The sequence below is a fragment of the Phoca vitulina genome, unplaced genomic scaffold (genome assembly GCF_004348235.1).
Source record: "Phoca vitulina isolate PV1807 unplaced genomic scaffold, GSC_HSeal_1.0 scaffold7, whole genome shotgun sequence".
NCBI lineage: Eukaryota > Metazoa > Chordata > Mammalia > Carnivora > Phocidae > Phoca > Phoca vitulina.
The window spans coordinates 38,596,908-38,616,409 of record NW_022589710.1 but is presented as its reverse complement, the minus strand read 5'-3'; the positions used below and the strand labels follow the sequence as shown (position 1 = coordinate 38,616,409).

Genomic DNA, 19,502 nt, shown 5'->3' with positions numbered 1-19,502 from the left:
GGGGGTGGGGGGGGGGAGAGAGAGAGAGGCAGAAGGAGAAGCAGGCTCCCTGAGGAGAAGGGAGCCTGATACAGAACTCAATCCCAGGACCCTGGGATCACGACCTGAGCCGAAGGCAGACGCTTAACCGACTGAGCCACCCAGGTGCCCCATTTATTTCTTTTTTGAAACCCTCTGCTCTTCAACCTTCTTCCTGTCTCCTGTTTCCGACACATGCAAATACACCTACACTCAAAATGCCTTATATCAATATTGTGCACAAATGCTCCAAATAAATGTCACTGAATAATGAGTGGCTGGAGATCATTTGGGGCAAGCCTGCTATAGAGTGTCAAGAAGGCCAACATCTGAAAGAGTCCTTAAATGAGTCTAAGGAGGAAAGGTACACTGACTGGAGAGAGAATATGTGCTCACTAACACTATGTTCTTCACCTTGCCCTGAAAATTTCTATCTGGGAAACATGTCTCTATATTGCTAGCTAAAGAAGGCTCAGTCAAACCACATTATAGAAGGCTCTTGGTAGCAAGAGAGAAGTTGTTTTTATTATTTCCTTTATAATAGTACTTCTCAACCCTCAATGTGCATACAAATCACCTGGAGATCTTGTTAAAACACAGATTCTGATCCACTAGGTCGGGATAAGGCTTGAGGTTCTACATTTCGAACAAGCTGATGTTGATGGTGCTGGTTAATGAACTACCTTTTTTGAGGAGCAGAGCACTCTAAGAGTGAATTGAATATAGACAAATTCAGACTTAAAGAAAACATAAGGAGTAAAAAATTAGTGAACTACAACAGAAATCCTGATTTTACATTATCACAAGGCTCACTATTTCTTAAAAAGACAGAAAAATAATGATCTATCTAACTTGCTGATATTTATTTTAAAATATCTATTAAAGAGACAGGTAAAAGAAAAGTTGCCATTTTCAAGATGAATTCTACAAGCTTGGGTGGGAAGGAGCAGAAGTGGAGGTATGTTGGCACATGAATCTAAAGCTTGGAAAGAAATAAACTAAGTAAGCCACAGTATGCCATTAGAAAAGATGGATGGATTCCAAGGATTACTGTAGAGGCTTAGAACCCCCTCCCCCCACATTTAGAAATTTCTCTTAATGAGTTTTCTTTTCTTTTTTGTAACTGTAGAATTTAATTTGAAGGAAGTGATAAAAACCAATATAAACCAAATCATATAATGCAGCAAATGCATTATATAACTGATTCATAATGCTTAATGCTATACCCTGAAGTTGCTCCCACTTCTACCTTCTTTTTTTAATGTCCAGAAAACACTTTAGTCTTCTTCACCTGTTTATTTAAAGATTATATCATTTTTAAATGAATACCATTAGATAACTATTTATTGTGGCAATGATCTTCCTTGAGCCCTTTGCCATAGAACTATCTTTCATTTTCATTTTCCAGCCATATGGGAACTCCTTTTATGCCTCTTGAGACACTTTATAGCTATATGTATTTTCAATAATAAAGAGTTTTGACATTTCCATGGTAGGATTGAATACACTGAGACTATAGAGATGGCATAACTTTCAGAGGTCCTAGGAAATATCTTTGACAGAATAATCAGACAGAGGGATTAAGAATTGATTATGGAACCAAACTGTCTAAGACTTGATAATAGGCAACAGGGTAGTAGTATTTATGTGTATACTGAAATTAAGATTATAGAAAGTGTTGGGTGGGGCAAGGGAAGGTGAGAAGACTAGCACAGCAGGATTAATACTTGCTGCAATTATACTGAGGAATTAAATCAGGTGAGTTGTTTGGAATTTTAAATCTGTGGCTTTTTCTTATGGAAAGCAGGAAGTTAAGAGTAGGACAGGTGAGTGAGCAAGCATTTTGAATTCTTTACCATCATCTTCCAGGAAAAAAATGCCCATTTATTGTTAGTATTGGGAAAAGAGATACTATTTCCTTAAATACAGTATTTTAAGTTTTTTGGAATTGACCAAAATTAATTAATTCAAATATCTCTCTGTTCACTTGAGTAATATTCCCACATCATAAGGCCCTCTTCTTTATCCAGAGTGACTTATAGTGAAAGGCAACAGGTTATCAAATGGAAAACCAGCTGTGGCCAGGGATTTAGGTGGAAGAAATAGAAACCCTAGAACATGGCTTTTGTAAAAGAACAAAAGCTCTAAATCAAAGAGGTGATACTGAATTTTAGTATGCACTTTAACCCACTGGAAGGAAGTACACAAAATGTTAATAGTGGCTAGGCAGTGAGATAATGGGTAATTTTAAAATGTTCTTTTTAATTTTCTGTATTTTTCATAAGTATGTATTTCATTCAGAATGTAAAAAAGAAAAATTTAAAATTTACTTTACCCCAGTGGCAAAGATTTGTCTTATATCCTTCCAGAATTGTTTGTTACACGTGGTTCTCAAAATAATTAGTGGCTTGTTCAGACTTTTCCCTCTTTCTAAATCATCTCTGTAAAACAAGTTCTGGAAGGGATAATACACCTTTCGAATTGAAAAGTTTTAAGAAAGCTGAATTTGGGATGTGAGGTACTTTTGCCTTTATTAACATCTACAAAAAAACTGTGAGATAATAGGCATCCATATCTCTAGGGGAAGGTGGAAATGCATCGAGATGATGAGCTTAATCAGTGTGAAGGGAGAAATAACTCTTCAAAAATATTAATAAAAGTATTGATCTTAATTAAGTGATAATATGCTACTTTCATTTTCTTTTACCTTTAAATTCATTCCATCCTTGGGAGAGGTCAATTGTTAAGACTTGAGCCTGTCACCCTCCCCAGCTGTCAGCACCCAAAATAAATCTTTCCCTTTCTCTTTTACCAAAAAAAAAAAAAGTTCACTCCATCCTGAATGCAGTTTTAGGTTTATTAGGTTACAGGTCTTCCTTTTATATCATGATTACTTGATTCCTGCCTTCTTTAAACTCTATTTTTTCTTTCTTTCTTTTTTTAAAGCCGTTCTTATTTCTTATTTGCTCAGTCATTTTTTACTGTCTTGATTTTTCAACCCACATACCTTAAAGCAAGTGATCCTCCAACTGGTTTGGAGTGTTATGCCACATGTTTCTGAAGGATACTGGCTAATGCTTAGTGATCCAGAGCAAGTTAGCAACCTCTTTACACCTACAGGGTTAGCAATGCTCACAGGTGCCACTGGTTATTACTGGAAGGCCTACGGCAAAGGCAGAGGAGAAGAAAAAAGGGAAAATAAAGGGAGTGGGGAGAAAGGAATGGGAGTAAAGGAAGACAGGGGTGGAGAGAAGGTACACGAAGTAGAGAGCCACAACAGCTTCAAGGATATTCTTTACCAAACACTGCCTGTGGGCGGTGTTCTAACACAGAAAAGACTGGGACCACGCCTCTTTGTTCACCGATGGCTTCTGCTGCCTTAATTATGATGTTGGTATATATACACAGACACAGCAAACATTCCCACTTTTGAGATTTAACCATATCCATAATGGTTATCTGTTATGTATTATGTCTCTGTTATATATTCTGTATCTTGGAAATAGCAACACTTCACAGGAAAGAAATAATGTGAACAAGCTGTGTAATAGTCTGTTGGAACGTTTTATATTGTGAGATGTTAGATGTTTTTTATTTGTGTGTGTGTGTGTGTGTGTGAAATAGCTAAAAACACCACCATTTCAAAACAAAAGAATAAATAAGATACCAGATGGTAATTTTATATAAAATTTCTTTGGTAGATTCTATGGTAGCAGAAAGGCTCTTCTAAGACTCATGTAGGCTAATCACTCTTTTTGGCAACTAGAAAAGCTAAGAGCAATAGTTTCTTTTTATTGAGCTGCTGCTATTTCATGCAAAAATCACAGAACAACATTCTGTTTGAGAATAATTCTGTCTCAAATAATTTATTTTCTCCCTTTCTCCTTCTTTATATTACCAAGAATGTAAAAAATAGACTTTCTTATCCCTTTGGTATTTCATTTGCTAAAGTTGTCTATTCTACTCTGGAAGTAAGACTTCTTTTTCATTTTATAGTAATCCTATATGGCTACCAATTATAAATTCAAAACAACTGAAATTTTATTTAATTAGTTAATTTATTTATTTTTAAAGATTTTATTTATTTATTTGACAGAGAGAGACAAAGTGAGAGAGGGAACACAAGCAGGGGATGTGGGAGAGGGAGAAGCAGGCTTCCCGCTGAGCAGGGAGCCCAATGCGGGGCTCGATCCCAGGACCCTGGGATCATGACCTGAGCCGAAGGCAGACGCTTAACGACTGAGCCACCCAGGCACCAGAACTGAAATTTTAGTTGGAGAACAAGAAACAAGAAGAGCCAATGAGGCTATCAGAAGATTGAAATAATTTTCTTTCTGGACAATATTCATTATAATAAGCACTGTAGAAGGAATAAATTTGGAAGAAAAAAAATCATAAGAGCCACTGGGGATTTGTTATTCATGTTTTCAGAAATACTCTAATTTAGTGAGATCAAGCTGAATGAGATGCATCCAAGATAGTATCCCCAAGAAAGAATACACTAGTAGAAATTAATCTTTCTACCACTTTATTTACATAGAATAGGAGAGTAACAATTCAAATAAATGTTAACCTTTTTTTTCAGAAATGGTCTACGGAAATGTGTTTATAAGAATGATAGTGATAATAATAGTTACCATTATCAAACATTTTATAAGACAATTATTGAGTGCTTGTTTTTGGTGTCAGATAATTTACTAAGGCTTTCTAGGGTCTCATTCAATCCTCACAACTTGTTGGGGTAAGTATTGTTATAATTATCATCATTTTACAGATGAGACAACTGAAGCTCAAAAAGTTTAAGTAATTTGCTCAAAGTTATAAAGATGTAACTAGTACTGGGACCCAGATCACCCTTACTTCGCTTTTCAAAGCCCATAACCATAACCATTTGCTATAGTGCCTCCAACACAAAAAGATACCCCTAAGAAATCGTGATGGGACATGGAGGAGATGAATGAATATATTTAATTATAAAAATGAAATTATTTTAATGGCTAGATAGAGTAAAAACAACAACAAACAAGTTAGAGACTCCCTAAAGAACCATTAAAAAGGAACTGGCCTTCTTAACAGCTCTGATAAGCTGGGAAATGTTTTTAGACATTTCTTCAATGAGATCAGCCTTGAGTTAATAACCAATAATAGTTTCTAAGTAATTCCATTGCATTTTCATTTTGGGTTCTTAGATTAGACTTTAAGCAGGCAATTGCTATTTAGTATATGCTTTTAACCTTTATGCAATCTCAGGGAACTCCAAAGGTATGAGCTGCTGGTACCATAGGAGGTTTCAGAGCTTTGAAATACAGCTCTTCCAGGGAATCAGAGGGTTCCCCTGTGCTTGCTTTTTATGAAGCCCTTATTGATGTTTGAGTTTAAAACAGAAGAAAAGCCCACCCTACATGATTCCTGTGTTGGGAATCTGCTCTTCTTTTTTGGACCACATAAATGTTTTCAACTAGAAAACATGGAAAACTTCCAGACCAAGACTGTCTGCTACCTGGTATGTAGAGAGGTCAAAAGAATAAATTATGGTACAGTGTTTCTATCAATTTCTACACATTTATTTGTCAACAAACATTTTCAAGTAATGACAGTACTTTCACTGAAAAGTTTTAATCCAGATTGTTATCTGTGAATAAAATTATTTTGATAACCAGGCAGGAAAAAAGTGTAAAACTCATTGGGTGCCTAGGCTGAGCAAAATATCTGAAGAAAAAAAATACAGTGTGAGTATGATGATACTCAAAGTCCCAAAATATTTACCTCGGACAGCATAGCCATCTTTTACTGATGCTGGAAAGGGGGGTAGGTTGTCTTTTGCATATACATCTTGAGCAAGGACTCTCCCCATTCCATCTGAAAAAAGAGAAAATAAGAAAAATATTGATTTTGAGAGCAATGGGTTAAACAGGCAGTCATAAACAAGGTGGATAAGTGCCTGTCTGACAAAGCTTTTACATGGGCTCAGTCAGACCTCCTGATTTCTATCCCAAGGAGTTGAAGACAGAAGGAAGAGATGTATCCTTGTGTCTGAAATGAAAGATTAGATTCAGTCAATTAATAGTTATGCTTGCAGAGATTATTTGAATATGAGCAGCTACACAGTCATCAAACATGTGTTCAATTTGTTGTGTCATTAATCCTTTAACAACCCAAAGAAGACTTTCTTTAAAAAGCCAATTCTTGAACATTTTCATATTTGTTGATCTGGTAATTTCACTTCTAGAAATCTATCCTAAGAAAATAGATAAATCTTTATGCACATGTTTATTTTAGTTGTTTACATTAGTGAGAAAAGTAAAATAAAAAGATCAATAATATAGAAATTTAAGTAGGCAATGATCTATCCTTATGATAAAATATTATGCAGGTTAAAGTAATATTTATGAAGAATATTCATTGACCAGGAAAATTCTTATGACACATATTTAAAAAACATACGGAATTGCACATGTAGTGTATAATCTTTACTATGTTAAGATAGATGTGTACATGTCAACAGAAAAAGATGAGAAGGGCATACATGAAAATATAAAGCATTTGTTATTTTAGTATATTAGAATTATGTATGATATCCCTTTGCTATACTTTTCTGAAATTTTCCAAGTTTTTTTTTTTAATATTTTATTTATTTATTTGACAGAGAGAGAGAGCACAAGTAGGCAGAGCAGCAGGCAGAGGGAGGGAGAAACAGGCTCCCCGCTGAGCAGGGAGCCCGATGCGGGGCTCGATCCCAGAACCCTGGGATCATCACTGGAGCTGAAGGCAGCCGCTTAACTGACTGAGCCACCCAGGCACCCCCCAAGTTTTTTTATAATGATCAAATGTCATTTTTATATAAAGAAAGTTTTTTTTCTTAAGAAAAGTAAAGGAATTTTAGCCTTTGATTTTGGCTTTATTAACCTAAAAAAATTAGTGATTACAAATAAGCAGAGGGCCAGTAACCTGTCTTGTGAAATGACTATTCAAACTACTCTGGATAAAAATCATTTTCAGCTAGAGCTTAGGAATTTGAACTAGTGCCGAAAAGAATAAAGTTTCAAGAGTCATGACCAATTCCTTAAATCTTCTAGTCAGAATCTGTCTTTATTATTATTATTTCAAAGAGGCAAAATAATAGCAAATAGGAGGTGGAGAAGGAAGAAGAGGGGAAGGAAAAAAAAATCAAGCTTGTCTCCAAAGACTATAAGTAATACAGGACTTGATTTACATAAGATGTTCATATAATTGTTTCCAGAGCTAGATGGGAGTCTTTTTGTCTGTTTGTTTAGTTTTTTGTTTTTGGCTTTGTCCTTCTTGCCACCCAAGGCCTCTGATTTCCAGATCCCAGGACCTAGAAGTAAGTACCGAGAGATTTTTAGTTTTGTACTCTGATCCACAGTGACAGTGATACTCTTTCCTTTTAGAGAGGTGACAGCTGAATTGGAAGGGAGAACTTCTTAGCAGATTCTAGCTTCAGATATTCCTAGAAGGTTGTAGTTATTCTGGAGCTACCCTGGAGCTATGGACCTTTATTTAGTAAGTCCAGGGAAGTGGTGAAACCAGAGTCTAGTTTGGATTCACTTATACAAAATTAACTGCCAAATGAAGCTATAAGATAGTTCCTGATGGTATTTGCCCAGGATCACAATAAACCTCCTGGGGTGGCTCCTTGCCTGGAACTAATCTGGCCTGGGGTGGTTCATGAAAATGTAAACTCTACCCTAGTTTAGATCCTAAGAGAATGACTTTGCTAGGATTTTGAATAGCTCATTAATAGTAATAGTTAATAATAAAAGATAGCACAAGGATATTAAGAAGTATAAACTTCCAGGTACAAAATAACTGGTTTGCCTGGGTCTTCAGCTTACAGATGGCATATCATGAGACTAAACAGTATCCATAATCTTGGGAGCCAATTCCTCACAATAAATCTCATCATGTATATATTCCTATTGGTTCTGTTTCTTTGGAGAACCCTAACTAATACAAATGGAACAGAATAGAAAGTTCAGAAATAAACTTTTGTGTATATGGTCAAATGATCTTCAATGGGGAAAGGACAGTCTTTTCACAAATGGTATTGGTGTTGGGAAAACTGGATATCCACATGCAAAAGAATGAAGTTGGACCCTTACTTTATACCATAGATAAAAATTAACTCAAAATGGATTAAAGAACTAAATATAAAACCTAAAACTATAACATTCTTAGAAGAAAAGATACAGGAAAACTTTATAACGTTGGATTTGGTAATGATTTTTTTTAGAGCGGTGATGAATAGATAAAATGTTTTCTTTATTTTTTCTAATTTTATAATGAAACATTTCTCCCAAACATTTCTGATTTTATAATGAAACATTTCTCCCCATTTCTGTAAGTGGGCCTCAGTTTTTTTAAAGTTTTTATTTCAATTCCAGTTAGTTAACATACAGTGTAATATTAGTTTCAGGTGTACAATATAGTGATTCAATACTTCCATACATCACCAACGCTCATCGCAACAAGTGCACTTCTTAAACCCCTTCACCTATTTAACCCATCCCCCTACCCACCTCCCTTCTGGTAGCCATCTAGTTTGTTCTCTATAGTTTAAGAGTCTGTTTCTCAGTTTTGGTAATGATTTCTTGAGTATGACACCGAAGGCACAGGCAACTAAAGCAAACATAGACAAATGGGGCTACATCAAACTTAAAAACTTTTGTGCATCACTACTGGGCATTTACCCCCAAAATATAAAAACACTAATTCAAAGGGATACATGCACCCCTATGTTTATTGCAGCATTATTTAAATAGCCAAATTATGCAAGCAGCCTGTGTCTACTGACAGATGAATGGATAAAGAAGATGTGGTGTGTATATACACAATGGAATATCATTCAGCCATAAAAAGAATGAAATCTTGCCATTTTCAACAACATGGATGGAGCTAGAGAGCATAATGGCAAAGCGAAATAAGTCAGTCAGAAAAAGACAAATACCATATGATTTCACTCATATGTGGAATTTAAGAAACAAAACAAACACAGAGGGAGACACATACCAAGAAACAGACTCTTAACTATAGAGAACAAACTGCAGATTACCAGAGGGGAGGTGGGTGGAGGGATGGGTGAAAAAGTGATGGGGGATTAAAGAGTACACTTATCATGATGAGCATTGAGTGAATCACTATGTTATACACTTGAAACTAATACAACACTGTATGTTAATTATACTGGAGTTAAATAAAAAATCTAAAAAAAAAGATTATATAGGGAGAAAAACTTCTGTGCATTAAAGGACAAAATCAACAGAGTAAAAAGGCAATCTATGGAATGGGAGAATATAGCTGCAAATCATATATCTGATAAACAGTTAATGTCCTGAATATATAAAGAACTCTTATAACTCAATAACAAAAAGATCAAATAACTCAATTAAAAATGGGCAAAAAATTTGAACAGATGTTTCTCCAAAAATGATCACAAATAGTCAACAACATATGAGAATCAACATCATTAATCATTAGAGAAATGCAAATCAAAACCACAATGAGATATCACCTCATACCCATTAGGATGGCAATTACAAAAAAAAAAAAAAACAGAAAATAACAAGTGTTGAGGAGAATATGGAGAAGTTGGAACCCTTGTACACTCTTGGTAGGATTGTAAAATAGTGCAACCACCACGGAAAATCATAAGAAGTTTCCTCAAAAAATTAAAAATAGAAATACCATACGGTCCATCAATTCTACTTCTGGGTTTGTATCCAAAAGAATTGAAAGCAGCATTTCAAAGAGATATTTTCACACCCATGTTCATTGTAGCACTATTCATAATAGTCAAGTGGTGGAAGCAGCCCAAATGTTCATCAACGGATGAATGGATAAACAAAATGTGGTGTACATATTTATATACTGTCACATGATACAACATGGATGGACCTTGAAGACATTATGCTATTAAGTAAAATAAACCAGACACAAAAAGACAAATACTGCATAATTCCACTTACATGAGGTATCTAAAGTAGTCAAATTCTTAGCAACAGAAGGTAGAATGGTGGTTACTAGGGGCTGGGATGAGGGGGGAAAGGGGAGTTGTTTAATGGGTGTAGAGTTTCACATATCCAGTATGAAAAAGTTATGGAGATATGTTTCACAGCAGTGTGAATGTACTTAATGCCATAGAATTATACAATTAATAATGGTTAAGATGGTAAATTTTATGTTAATGTGGTTTTTACTACAATAAAAAAGGAATGAGGTACTGATACATGCTATAACATGGATGGATCTTGAAAATATTATGCGAAGTAAAGAATCCAGTCACAAAAGACCACATATATGATTCCATTATATGAAATGTTCAGAGTAGGTAAATCTATAGTAGAAAGTACATTGGTAGTTACTTAGGGCTGGATGGGGGTGATTGGAGAGGATAGGAGAGAATGACATCTAGTGAGGATGGGGTTTCTTTTGAGGTGATGAAAATGTTCTAAAATTGACTGTGGTGATGGTTGTACGTATCTGTGAATTTACTAAAAACCCTTGAACTATATACTTTAAGTGGGTGAATTATATAGCATATGAGTTATATCTCAATAAAGGGCAAAGAAAATAGATGAAAAATAAGAATATTTATCTCATTTCAACATATACTATATTTAGAACAAAGAACAGTCATTATTTGTAGCACACAATATACCATCTGGTCTTTATAGACCTTCAAATATCATGGAAAGAAAAATAAAACATTTCATCTGGAAAGAAAGAACTGCTTCACATTTAACTAAAGTTATTAATATAAATTTAATAATATATAGAATTAGCCAGTTTTTTTTTTTTTTTTTTGGACTCATGCTAAATACAGGGGTTGCTATCTTTAAGGTGAATTTGTTCCCTACTGGATTAGTTCTGATTTTGGATGTGGTATCAAGTTAACAGCAGAGATTAAGTTTCTTCAAAGAAAAAAACAATCATTACCTCAAGTTTTGGTCCAAAAGCCTAGGGCAAGGGAAAGGATTGGGAGAAAAATATGCAATTGATTGAAAAATGGTCTGGGCTACCAGTTGGCAGAAGATACTAGAGAACAGAAGGAATATATGTCAGATATACCTCTCAGCTACACAAGCAACTATATCCATATCTCTCAGTAGGGTTCAGGACTAAACAGTCAATGGATAGCTCTTTCAAGCAGTTAATATTAGCCTTGATTCAATGTCTGCCCAGATGATCTATCTTGTAACTTAAAGAGTACACAGTAGTGGTGCAAATCACATGGGACATTCCTGCATACACGTACCTACATGTTAAACCATCCCTTCTCTTTGCCCATAGGTGGAGCCCAAGTATTGGTGTTGAATAAACTTTGGGCATGAGATTTTTAGAAAGAGAGGCTCAGCATTCAACTTGAATGGAACCAGGTAGCAGTAACTTCTCAACTAGATATTATAACGGTTTTTTTTTTTTTTTTAAAGATTTTATTTATTTATTTGACAGAGAGAGACACAGCGAGAGAGGGAACACAAGCAGGGGGAGTGGGAGAGGGAGAAGCAGGCTTCCCACTAACAGGGAGTCTGATGCGGGGCTCGATCCCAGGACCCTGGGATCATGACCTGAGCTGAAGGCAGATGCTTAACGACTGAGCCACCCAGGCGCCCCATATAACTGTTTTAAGTATATAATTTGGTAGAGAAAGCTGAAGCTGTGGGAGCTAAAGGTCTTACTAAAAGATACAATTTCAGGGAAACATGAGCAAAATTCCCTTTTCCCAGTCTTTCTAATCCAGTGAGAGCCCCATTTATAATAAGCAAAAGACAGTTTCCCCAATATATAGTTAATATGCTTTCTAGGAATATTTGGTGGTGGGAGTTTATAGCTCTTCACAGTCTCCAGTGAGCATATTTCAGTTGTAGAAAGTTAGGCGGTGTACCAAGAAGCTATGGTCCTGCTTTCAGAATCTGAGGAGGTCATGTCCATTCTGTTCTATCCTATCCCACACACAATATTCTCTAAGTTCTGTATAATAAAGGATGTATTAAATTTGATGAAGATGATAATAAATGCATATTTCTAGATTCTATAGGGATCAAAAATATTAAACGTAGGGCTGTGTATCACTGGGGACCCTTGTCCATATATACAATTAAGTAATCTCAAGAGGTTGATAAGAAGAAAGGAATGGAAAAGAGTGGTTGATGATTTATACTGTTTTGTGTAGTATGCTCACTTAGGCTGCAAGAAGACAGTGGCAGAGTGCTTCGTTAAAAGGTGATAGACTTTTTATGTTGTCAACAAGATATTCATATACAAGTCAGATTCCCACATGATGATAGTTATTAAATTCTCTATTCTTTGGAGTGCTAGCTTTTTTATACTGGGATGACTGGCCTAAAAAATATCTTCAGAAAGTCTTTATAGATTCAAATGGTTGACAATGGACATATATAGAAGGAAATCAAAACAGAGAGCTATTTATTAAGTTGAGTACAATTTGTAAGCATTGAATCCAAATGTAGTCTCTAAATGGTATAAGTAAAATATTTAATTTGTTTGGTTGGGCATTTATTCTGGCACAGATAATACTTTTTTCTTGTGTCTAAAGTCAGATGTTAGGATACCCAAGTGGCTTTTAGATATAAGAGGGAAAAGTCACTTATCAAAATGATTTCACAGTTGTAAAGTTCCCTGTGTTGTTAGCTCTAAGAAGGCTTTGGAAGAAGTCAAGGGAAGTTCAGTGATCCAAGAAATTGATTCCTCATCCTCACTTTGGGTAACCAAGATACTATCAGTTTTATGTATCAGGAGTGTAGAAGAATGTGGTAGATAGCAGAAGGCTGAAAAGAAAAGATACTATCTAAGGCTTCCTCATATAAAACATGGATATTAGTCAGTTTGCTGTTGATTATAAATTCCTCAGAAGTTTATTTAAGTTCATTGTGACAGCATTGATACTGTAACATTTAAAAACTATCATCCCTTCCAATCTATGTGAGAGGCTACTGAAGACTACTTTGACTTAACAGCTATCCATTGTATTCACCAAAACAGTTGAGAAGGCAGGCTTGATACATATACTTACTCAGGCCAAATAACTATTGGTAGGAACAATATTAGCTAGGGCCAGGGATTAAGAGGAAAGATGAATGAAACATATGCAGATTTGGGTTGTTACTGCATTAAAACAAAAAACCCCTTAAAATGAAGCATAGCATATTTAAAGAAAACTTGATGATTATTTAACAGACACTAAATATTTAACATGGTGGATGTCCTCAAGCCTATCCTAATACAATTTATTCTCCACATCTTCATTGTATATTTGAAAGACTAGACAACATTATAGTTCTCATTTATGCATTACAGTCTTCATTTATATGAAAGTTTCAGATGTATAAACTGAAAAAGAGTGAATGATTGAGATGTGAATATCCCTTTGATGAAAACAAGTATATTAATTACTCTCTAGTTACTCCAGAAGTCATGGTTATGGAATAGTACAATAAAAATCCCTACACTTTTAAAATAGATAGCTTGTTCGAAGTGGCATTATGTTGTGTATTTGTATTTTTCCATCTAGGGATGCTCATTACCTGCAAGTGTCATGAGTAAGGGCAAGCATTACATTATGGTTCTTATGTCATAAAATACAAATAAGCTTTGTGCAAAGTTATAGAATTTGGAATAAATGGATGTGTTATGATTACCAGAAATGACTGTCATGATTTAGCAATACAAAAAGATGCAATGCAATTGGTAATAAACTAATTCTTAAGTTGTGTTGTGGTTCCATGATGTCTATTTTATTATTGATTACCATAACCTGCATCTGTGTTACATATATTCATTTCTATATATAATACATTAAGCTTTAAAAATAATAACAGTATCACTCTAGAAAGTATTTAACTTGACTAAAATGAAAAATTTTTTAGGGGAAGTATTTTTAAAAAAATATCTAAAATGTTCCTAAGGTCATAGAAAATATTTCAATTGAAATTAAGTGCTCACTTCTTTTAGTACTTAATGATGGACACTTTGCCACACCCAGGTCAAATAAATAGGGTATCATTGATAAGTGGGTAACATTTAAGTCCAAGGGGTCAGGATTTGGTACAAATAAACAAAATGTTCTTTCTATAGTTTGAACAATTTAAACTTTTCTTTATTGGTAATTTCTTAATCACTATCCTATAAAATGTCAAAAGCTCCACAGGAAAAAAAAGTTTTTTAAATCTAATTTCCATAATTTTGAACTACATATCCTAGTATCCTAAAAATAATTCTTAACTTTTTCAACATTGGTTTTATATTAGTATATTACAATGGTTATTAAAAGAAAGGGAAAAGGTAATATGCAAGAAATATTTTATAAAAAGAAAAAAAATACATGCTAAAATCAAGCTCCTCCTTAATGCCCATCACCCAGTTACCCCATCCCTCAACCCCCCTCCCTTCTGCAACCCTCAATTTGTTATATACAACTAATGAATCATTGAACACTACCTCAAAAACTAATGATGTACTATATGTTGGCTAATTGAACTTAACACAAAAAATAAAAATAAAATTAAGCTCCTACATGTAATGCAAGAATAAATAAATAACAAAAGTACCAACTGTGATATTGACTTGAAAAATTACTGGTGGCTTATTTCCATATGGCTAAAATCAAAGTAAGGAAATTAGTAAGGCATTATAGTTTCAAGGATGCAATAGTATCACTGAATTAATCACTCAATGTTGTTTCCAAATGATAAACAAAATGTTAATAGATGACTAGATGACTTTTTTTCTTCTGGCAAGTTAACCAAGAATATCAGGATTCTGTAGGAAAGGAGTTTCTAGACACAGAAATACAAGATTTTTAACCATTTAAATAGTGTTCTCAGAAAAACTGAATTAAAGTTTTAAAATTGCAACTCTATTTCTTACACACATTCAGATACATTACAAAAAGCATTATTGATTACAAGAGAATCCTTGTGTCTCTGACTTTCTTCCTATGCTTTTTCTCACAATTAAATGAAAGACTATTTGGTTTTCCCTGGCGCATAGCCCATGCTGCTTGGGGTAAGCTAACAGCCTGCCAGGAGAAGAGTCTTTACTTGACAAAACAGTCAAAAAGGTAACTTCTGGTGGGAGGAGCAAGATGGCGGAGGACTAGGAGACTTAAGTTTCATCTGGTCCCAGGAATTCAGCTAGGTAGTTATCAAATTATTCAGAACACATACAAACTCAACAGGAGATTGAAGAAAAGATAGCAGCAATTCTATGAACAGAAAAGTGACCACTTTCTAGAAGGTAGGACGTGAGGAGAAGTGAATCTGAGGTGATATTTGGGAAGATAGACCGTGGTGGGGAGGGAGCCTCTGTTAGCTGCCTACTGGCAAGTGATACAGCAACAGAGCACAAAATCGGAACTTTAAGAAGTCTGCTCCGCTGAGGGACATCGCTCCAGTGGCTAAGCGTGTGTGTGTGTGTGTGTGTGTGTGTATGTGTGTGGAACCCTTGCTGGGACAGTGTGGTCTCAGGACCCTCGGGGTCACAGAAAGACTGGGGGTGACTGAGTGTGGCAGAGCTCCCAGGTATCAGAGTGGGGAAGCCGGCTGCAAAGATGGAGCCAAGGAGTGGGCTCTCAGCTCGGGGTTGCCATAAACTGTAATCTGTGGCATAGTCGGGCCACTGCTCTTCCAGCAGGGACCCAACATGTGGCAGATCTGGGGAGACTCCCCTTCCTCCCCCGGGAGGAGCAGCATGGGAGTGCACCGAGGCAATCTGCTGGGTTTGGAGACTCCAAATGGGGTCGTGTGCCGGAGATAGAAATGCTCGGTCACAGGTCGGGTGAGCTCAGAGTGCTGCCGGAGACCAGAGAGACAGGAGTGAATGACTACTTTTCTTCAAGGGCGCACTGACGAGTGGCGCCCCAGCTCTCGGCTCCTCCAGGGCCAGAGATTGGGAGGCTACCATTTTCATTCTCGTCTTCTAAAGCTGTACGGAAAGTTTTCAGGGAACAAAAGCTACTGAGCAAACCCAAGCAGATTCCTTAGCCTGGCCCCTGGCAAGGGCGGTGCAATTCCGCCTGGGGCAAAGACATTTGAAAATCACTACAACAGGCCCCTCCCCCAGAAGATCAGCAAGAACATCCAGCGGAGACCAAGTTTACGGATCAATGAGAACAGCAAAACCCCAGCGCCAGGGGAATACAGCACATAGAATTCATGGTTTTTTTTCCCATGATGCTTTAGTCTTTCAAAGTTAATTTTTAAAATTTTCTTTATTTTTTCTTTTTCTATTTTTTAGTTGAATTTTTCTTTCCTTTTTCAACTAACATCAATTCCTTTTTTAAAATCTTTTTTTAAATTTTTCATTTTTAAAGTCATAGTCTATCTCTTAATTATATTTAACCTTATTTTTTATATATATGTAAGTTTTTCTTTCTTTAAAATTTTCTTCTAACAGAAAATTTCTTCTAACAGTTTCTTCTAACAGACCAAAATACACCCTAAATCTAGTGTATGATGTCCTAGTCTCCTGCTGATCACATTCTCTCTCTCTTTTTTTTTTAAATTTTTTTTCATTCTTTTTTCAACCAACTTCTTATCAATTCCTTTTTTAAAATCTTTTTAAAATTTTCATCTTTACAATCATAATCCATCCCTTCATCATATTTACCCTTATTTTTGTATATATATATAAGTTTTCTTTCTTTAAAATTTTGGGAGGCAATTTCTTCTAGTAGACCAAAATATACCCAAAATCTAGTGTGTGGCTCTGTTATATTCACCAGCCTGATCATATATATATATATTTTTTTTCCCTTTCTTTCCCCCTCGGTTTTGGGTCTTTTCTGATTTGTTTAGTGTATGTTTTTCTGGAGTCACTGTTACCCTTTTAGCATTTTTTTTAGCATTTTATTCTTTCATTCATCTATTTCCCTCTGGACAAAATGACAAGATGGAAAAACTCACCTCAAAAAAAAAGGACAAGAGGCAGTACCGCTGCCAGGGACCTAATCAATACAAACATTAGTAAGATGTCAGAACTAGAGTTCAGAATGACAATTATAAAGATAGTAGCTGGGCTTGAAAAAAGTATAGATTAGAGAATCCTTTTCTGGAGAAATAAAAGAACTAAAATCTAACCAAGTCGAAATCAAAAAGGCTATTAATGAGGTGCAATAAAAAATGGAGGCTCTAACTGCTAGGATAAATGAGGCAGAAGAGTGAATTAGTGATATAGAAGACCAAATGATGGAGAATACAGAAGCTGAGAAAGAGAGAGAGAAACAACTACTGGATGAGGAGGGGAGAATTCGAGAGATAAACGATACCATAAAGCGAAACAACGTTAGAATAATTGGGATCCCAGAAGAAGAAGAAAGAGAGACAGGGGCAGAAGGTATATTGGAACAAATTATAGCAGAGAACTTCCCTAATTTGGGGAAGGAAACAGGCATCAAAATCCAGGAGGCACCGAGAACTCTCCCCAAAATCAATAAAAATAGGTCAACACCCTGACATCTAATAGTAAAACTCACAAGTCTCAGAGACAAAGAGAAAATCCTGAAAGCAGCTTGGGACAAGAGGTCAGTAACCTACAATGGTAGAAACATTAGATTGGCAGCAACCTATCCACAGAGACCTGGCAGGCCAGAAAGGACTGATATGATATATTCAGAGCACTAAATGAGAAAAATATGCAGCCAAGAATACTATATCCAGCTAGGCTGTCACTGAAAATAGAAGGAGAGATAAAAAGCTTCCAGGACAAACAAAATCTAAAAGAATTTGTGAACACTAAACCAGCCCTACAAGAAATATTGAAAGGGGTCCTCTAAGCAAAAATAGAGCCTAAAAGTAATAGACGTGAAAGGAACAGAGACAATATGCAGTAACAGTCACCTTACAGGCAATACAATGGCACTAAATTCATACCTTTCAATAGTTACTCTGAATGTAAATGGGCTAAATGCCCCAATCCAAAGACACAGGGTATCAGATTGGATAAAAAAAAAGATCCATCGATATGCTGTCTGCAAGAGACTCATTTTAGACCCAAAGACACCCCCGGATTGAAAGTGAAGGGGTAGAAAACCATTTACCATGCTAATGGACACCAGAAGAAAGCTGGGGTGGCAATCCTTATATCAGACAAATTAGATTTTAAACCAAAGACTGTAATAAGAGATGAGGAAGGACACTACATCATACTTAAAGGGTCTATCCAACAAGAAGATCTAACAATTGTAAATATCTGTGCCTCTAACATGGGAGCAGCCAATTATATAAGACAATTAATAACAAAATCAAAGAAACACATTGACAATAATACAATAATAGTAGGAGACTTTAACATCCCCCTCACTGAAATGGACAGATCATTTAAGCAAAAGATCAACAAGGAAATAAAGGCTTTAAATGACACACTGGACCAAAGGACTTCACAGATATATTCAGAACATTCCAACCCAAAGCAACAGAATACACATTCTTCTCTAGTGCCCATGGAACATTCTACAGAATTGATCCCAGTCTGGGGCATAAATCAGGTCTCAACTGGTACCAAAAGATTGGGATCATTCCCTGCATATTTTCAGACCACAATGTTTTGAAACTAGAACTCAATCACAAGAGGAAAGTTGGAAAGAACTCAAATACATGGAGGCTAAAGAGCATCCTATTAAAGAATGAATGGGTCAACCAGGAAATTAAAGAAGAATTAAAAAAATTCACAGAAACAAATGAAAATAAACACATAATTGTTCAAAATCCTTGGGAATGCAGCAAAGGCGGTCCTAAGGGGAAAGCATATAGCAATACAAGCCTTTCTCAAGAAACAAGAAAGGTCTCAAATACACAACCTAACCCTACACCTAATGGAGCTGGAGAGAGAACAGCAAATAAGCCTAAACCCAGCAGGAAAAGAGAAATAATAGAGATCAGAGCAGAAATCAATGAAATAGAAACCAAAAGAACAGTGTTGACAGATCAACAAAACTAGGAGCTGGTTCTTTTTTTTTTTTTTTTTTAAAGATTTTATTTATTTATTTGACAGAGACACAGCAAGAGAGGGGACACAAGCAGGGGGAGTGGGAGAGGGAGAAGCAGGCTTCCTACTGAGCAGGGAGCCCGATGCGGGGCTCGATCCCAGGACCCTGGGATCATGACCTGAGCCGAAGGCAGACGCTTAACGACTGAGCCACCCAGGTGCCCCAAGGAGCTGGTTCTTGATAAACTCCTGGCTAGACTTATGGAAAAGAAAAGAGAAAGTACCCCAAAAAATAAAAACATGAATGAAAGAGGAGAGATCACAACCAACACCAAAGAAATACAAACAATTTTAAGAACATATTATGAGCAACTGTATACCAGCAAAATAGATAATCTGGAAGAAATGGATGCATTCCTAGAGATATATAAACTACCAAAACTGAACCAGGAAGAAATAGAAAACCTGAACAGACCCATAACCACTAAGGAAATTGAAGCAGTCATCAAAAATCTCCCAACAAA

At 35.8% G+C, this 19,502-nt stretch overlaps 1 protein-coding gene across 17 annotated transcripts in view; it reads right to left on the bottom strand.

Moving 5' to 3' along the window:
• The window catches only part of GPHN (gephyrin), a 608,525-nt gene that overhangs the window by 83,093 nt on the left and 505,930 nt on the right, over nt 1-19,502 (bottom strand). For all 17 annotated transcript variants that reach the window (XM_032405331.1, XM_032405333.1, XM_032405334.1 and 14 more), the window contains one exon: nt 5,785-5,877. In XM_032405331.1, the coding sequence (XP_032261222.1) occupies nt 5,785-5,877 (93 nt within the window). The remainder of the gene's footprint in view (nt 1-5,784; nt 5,878-19,502) is intronic.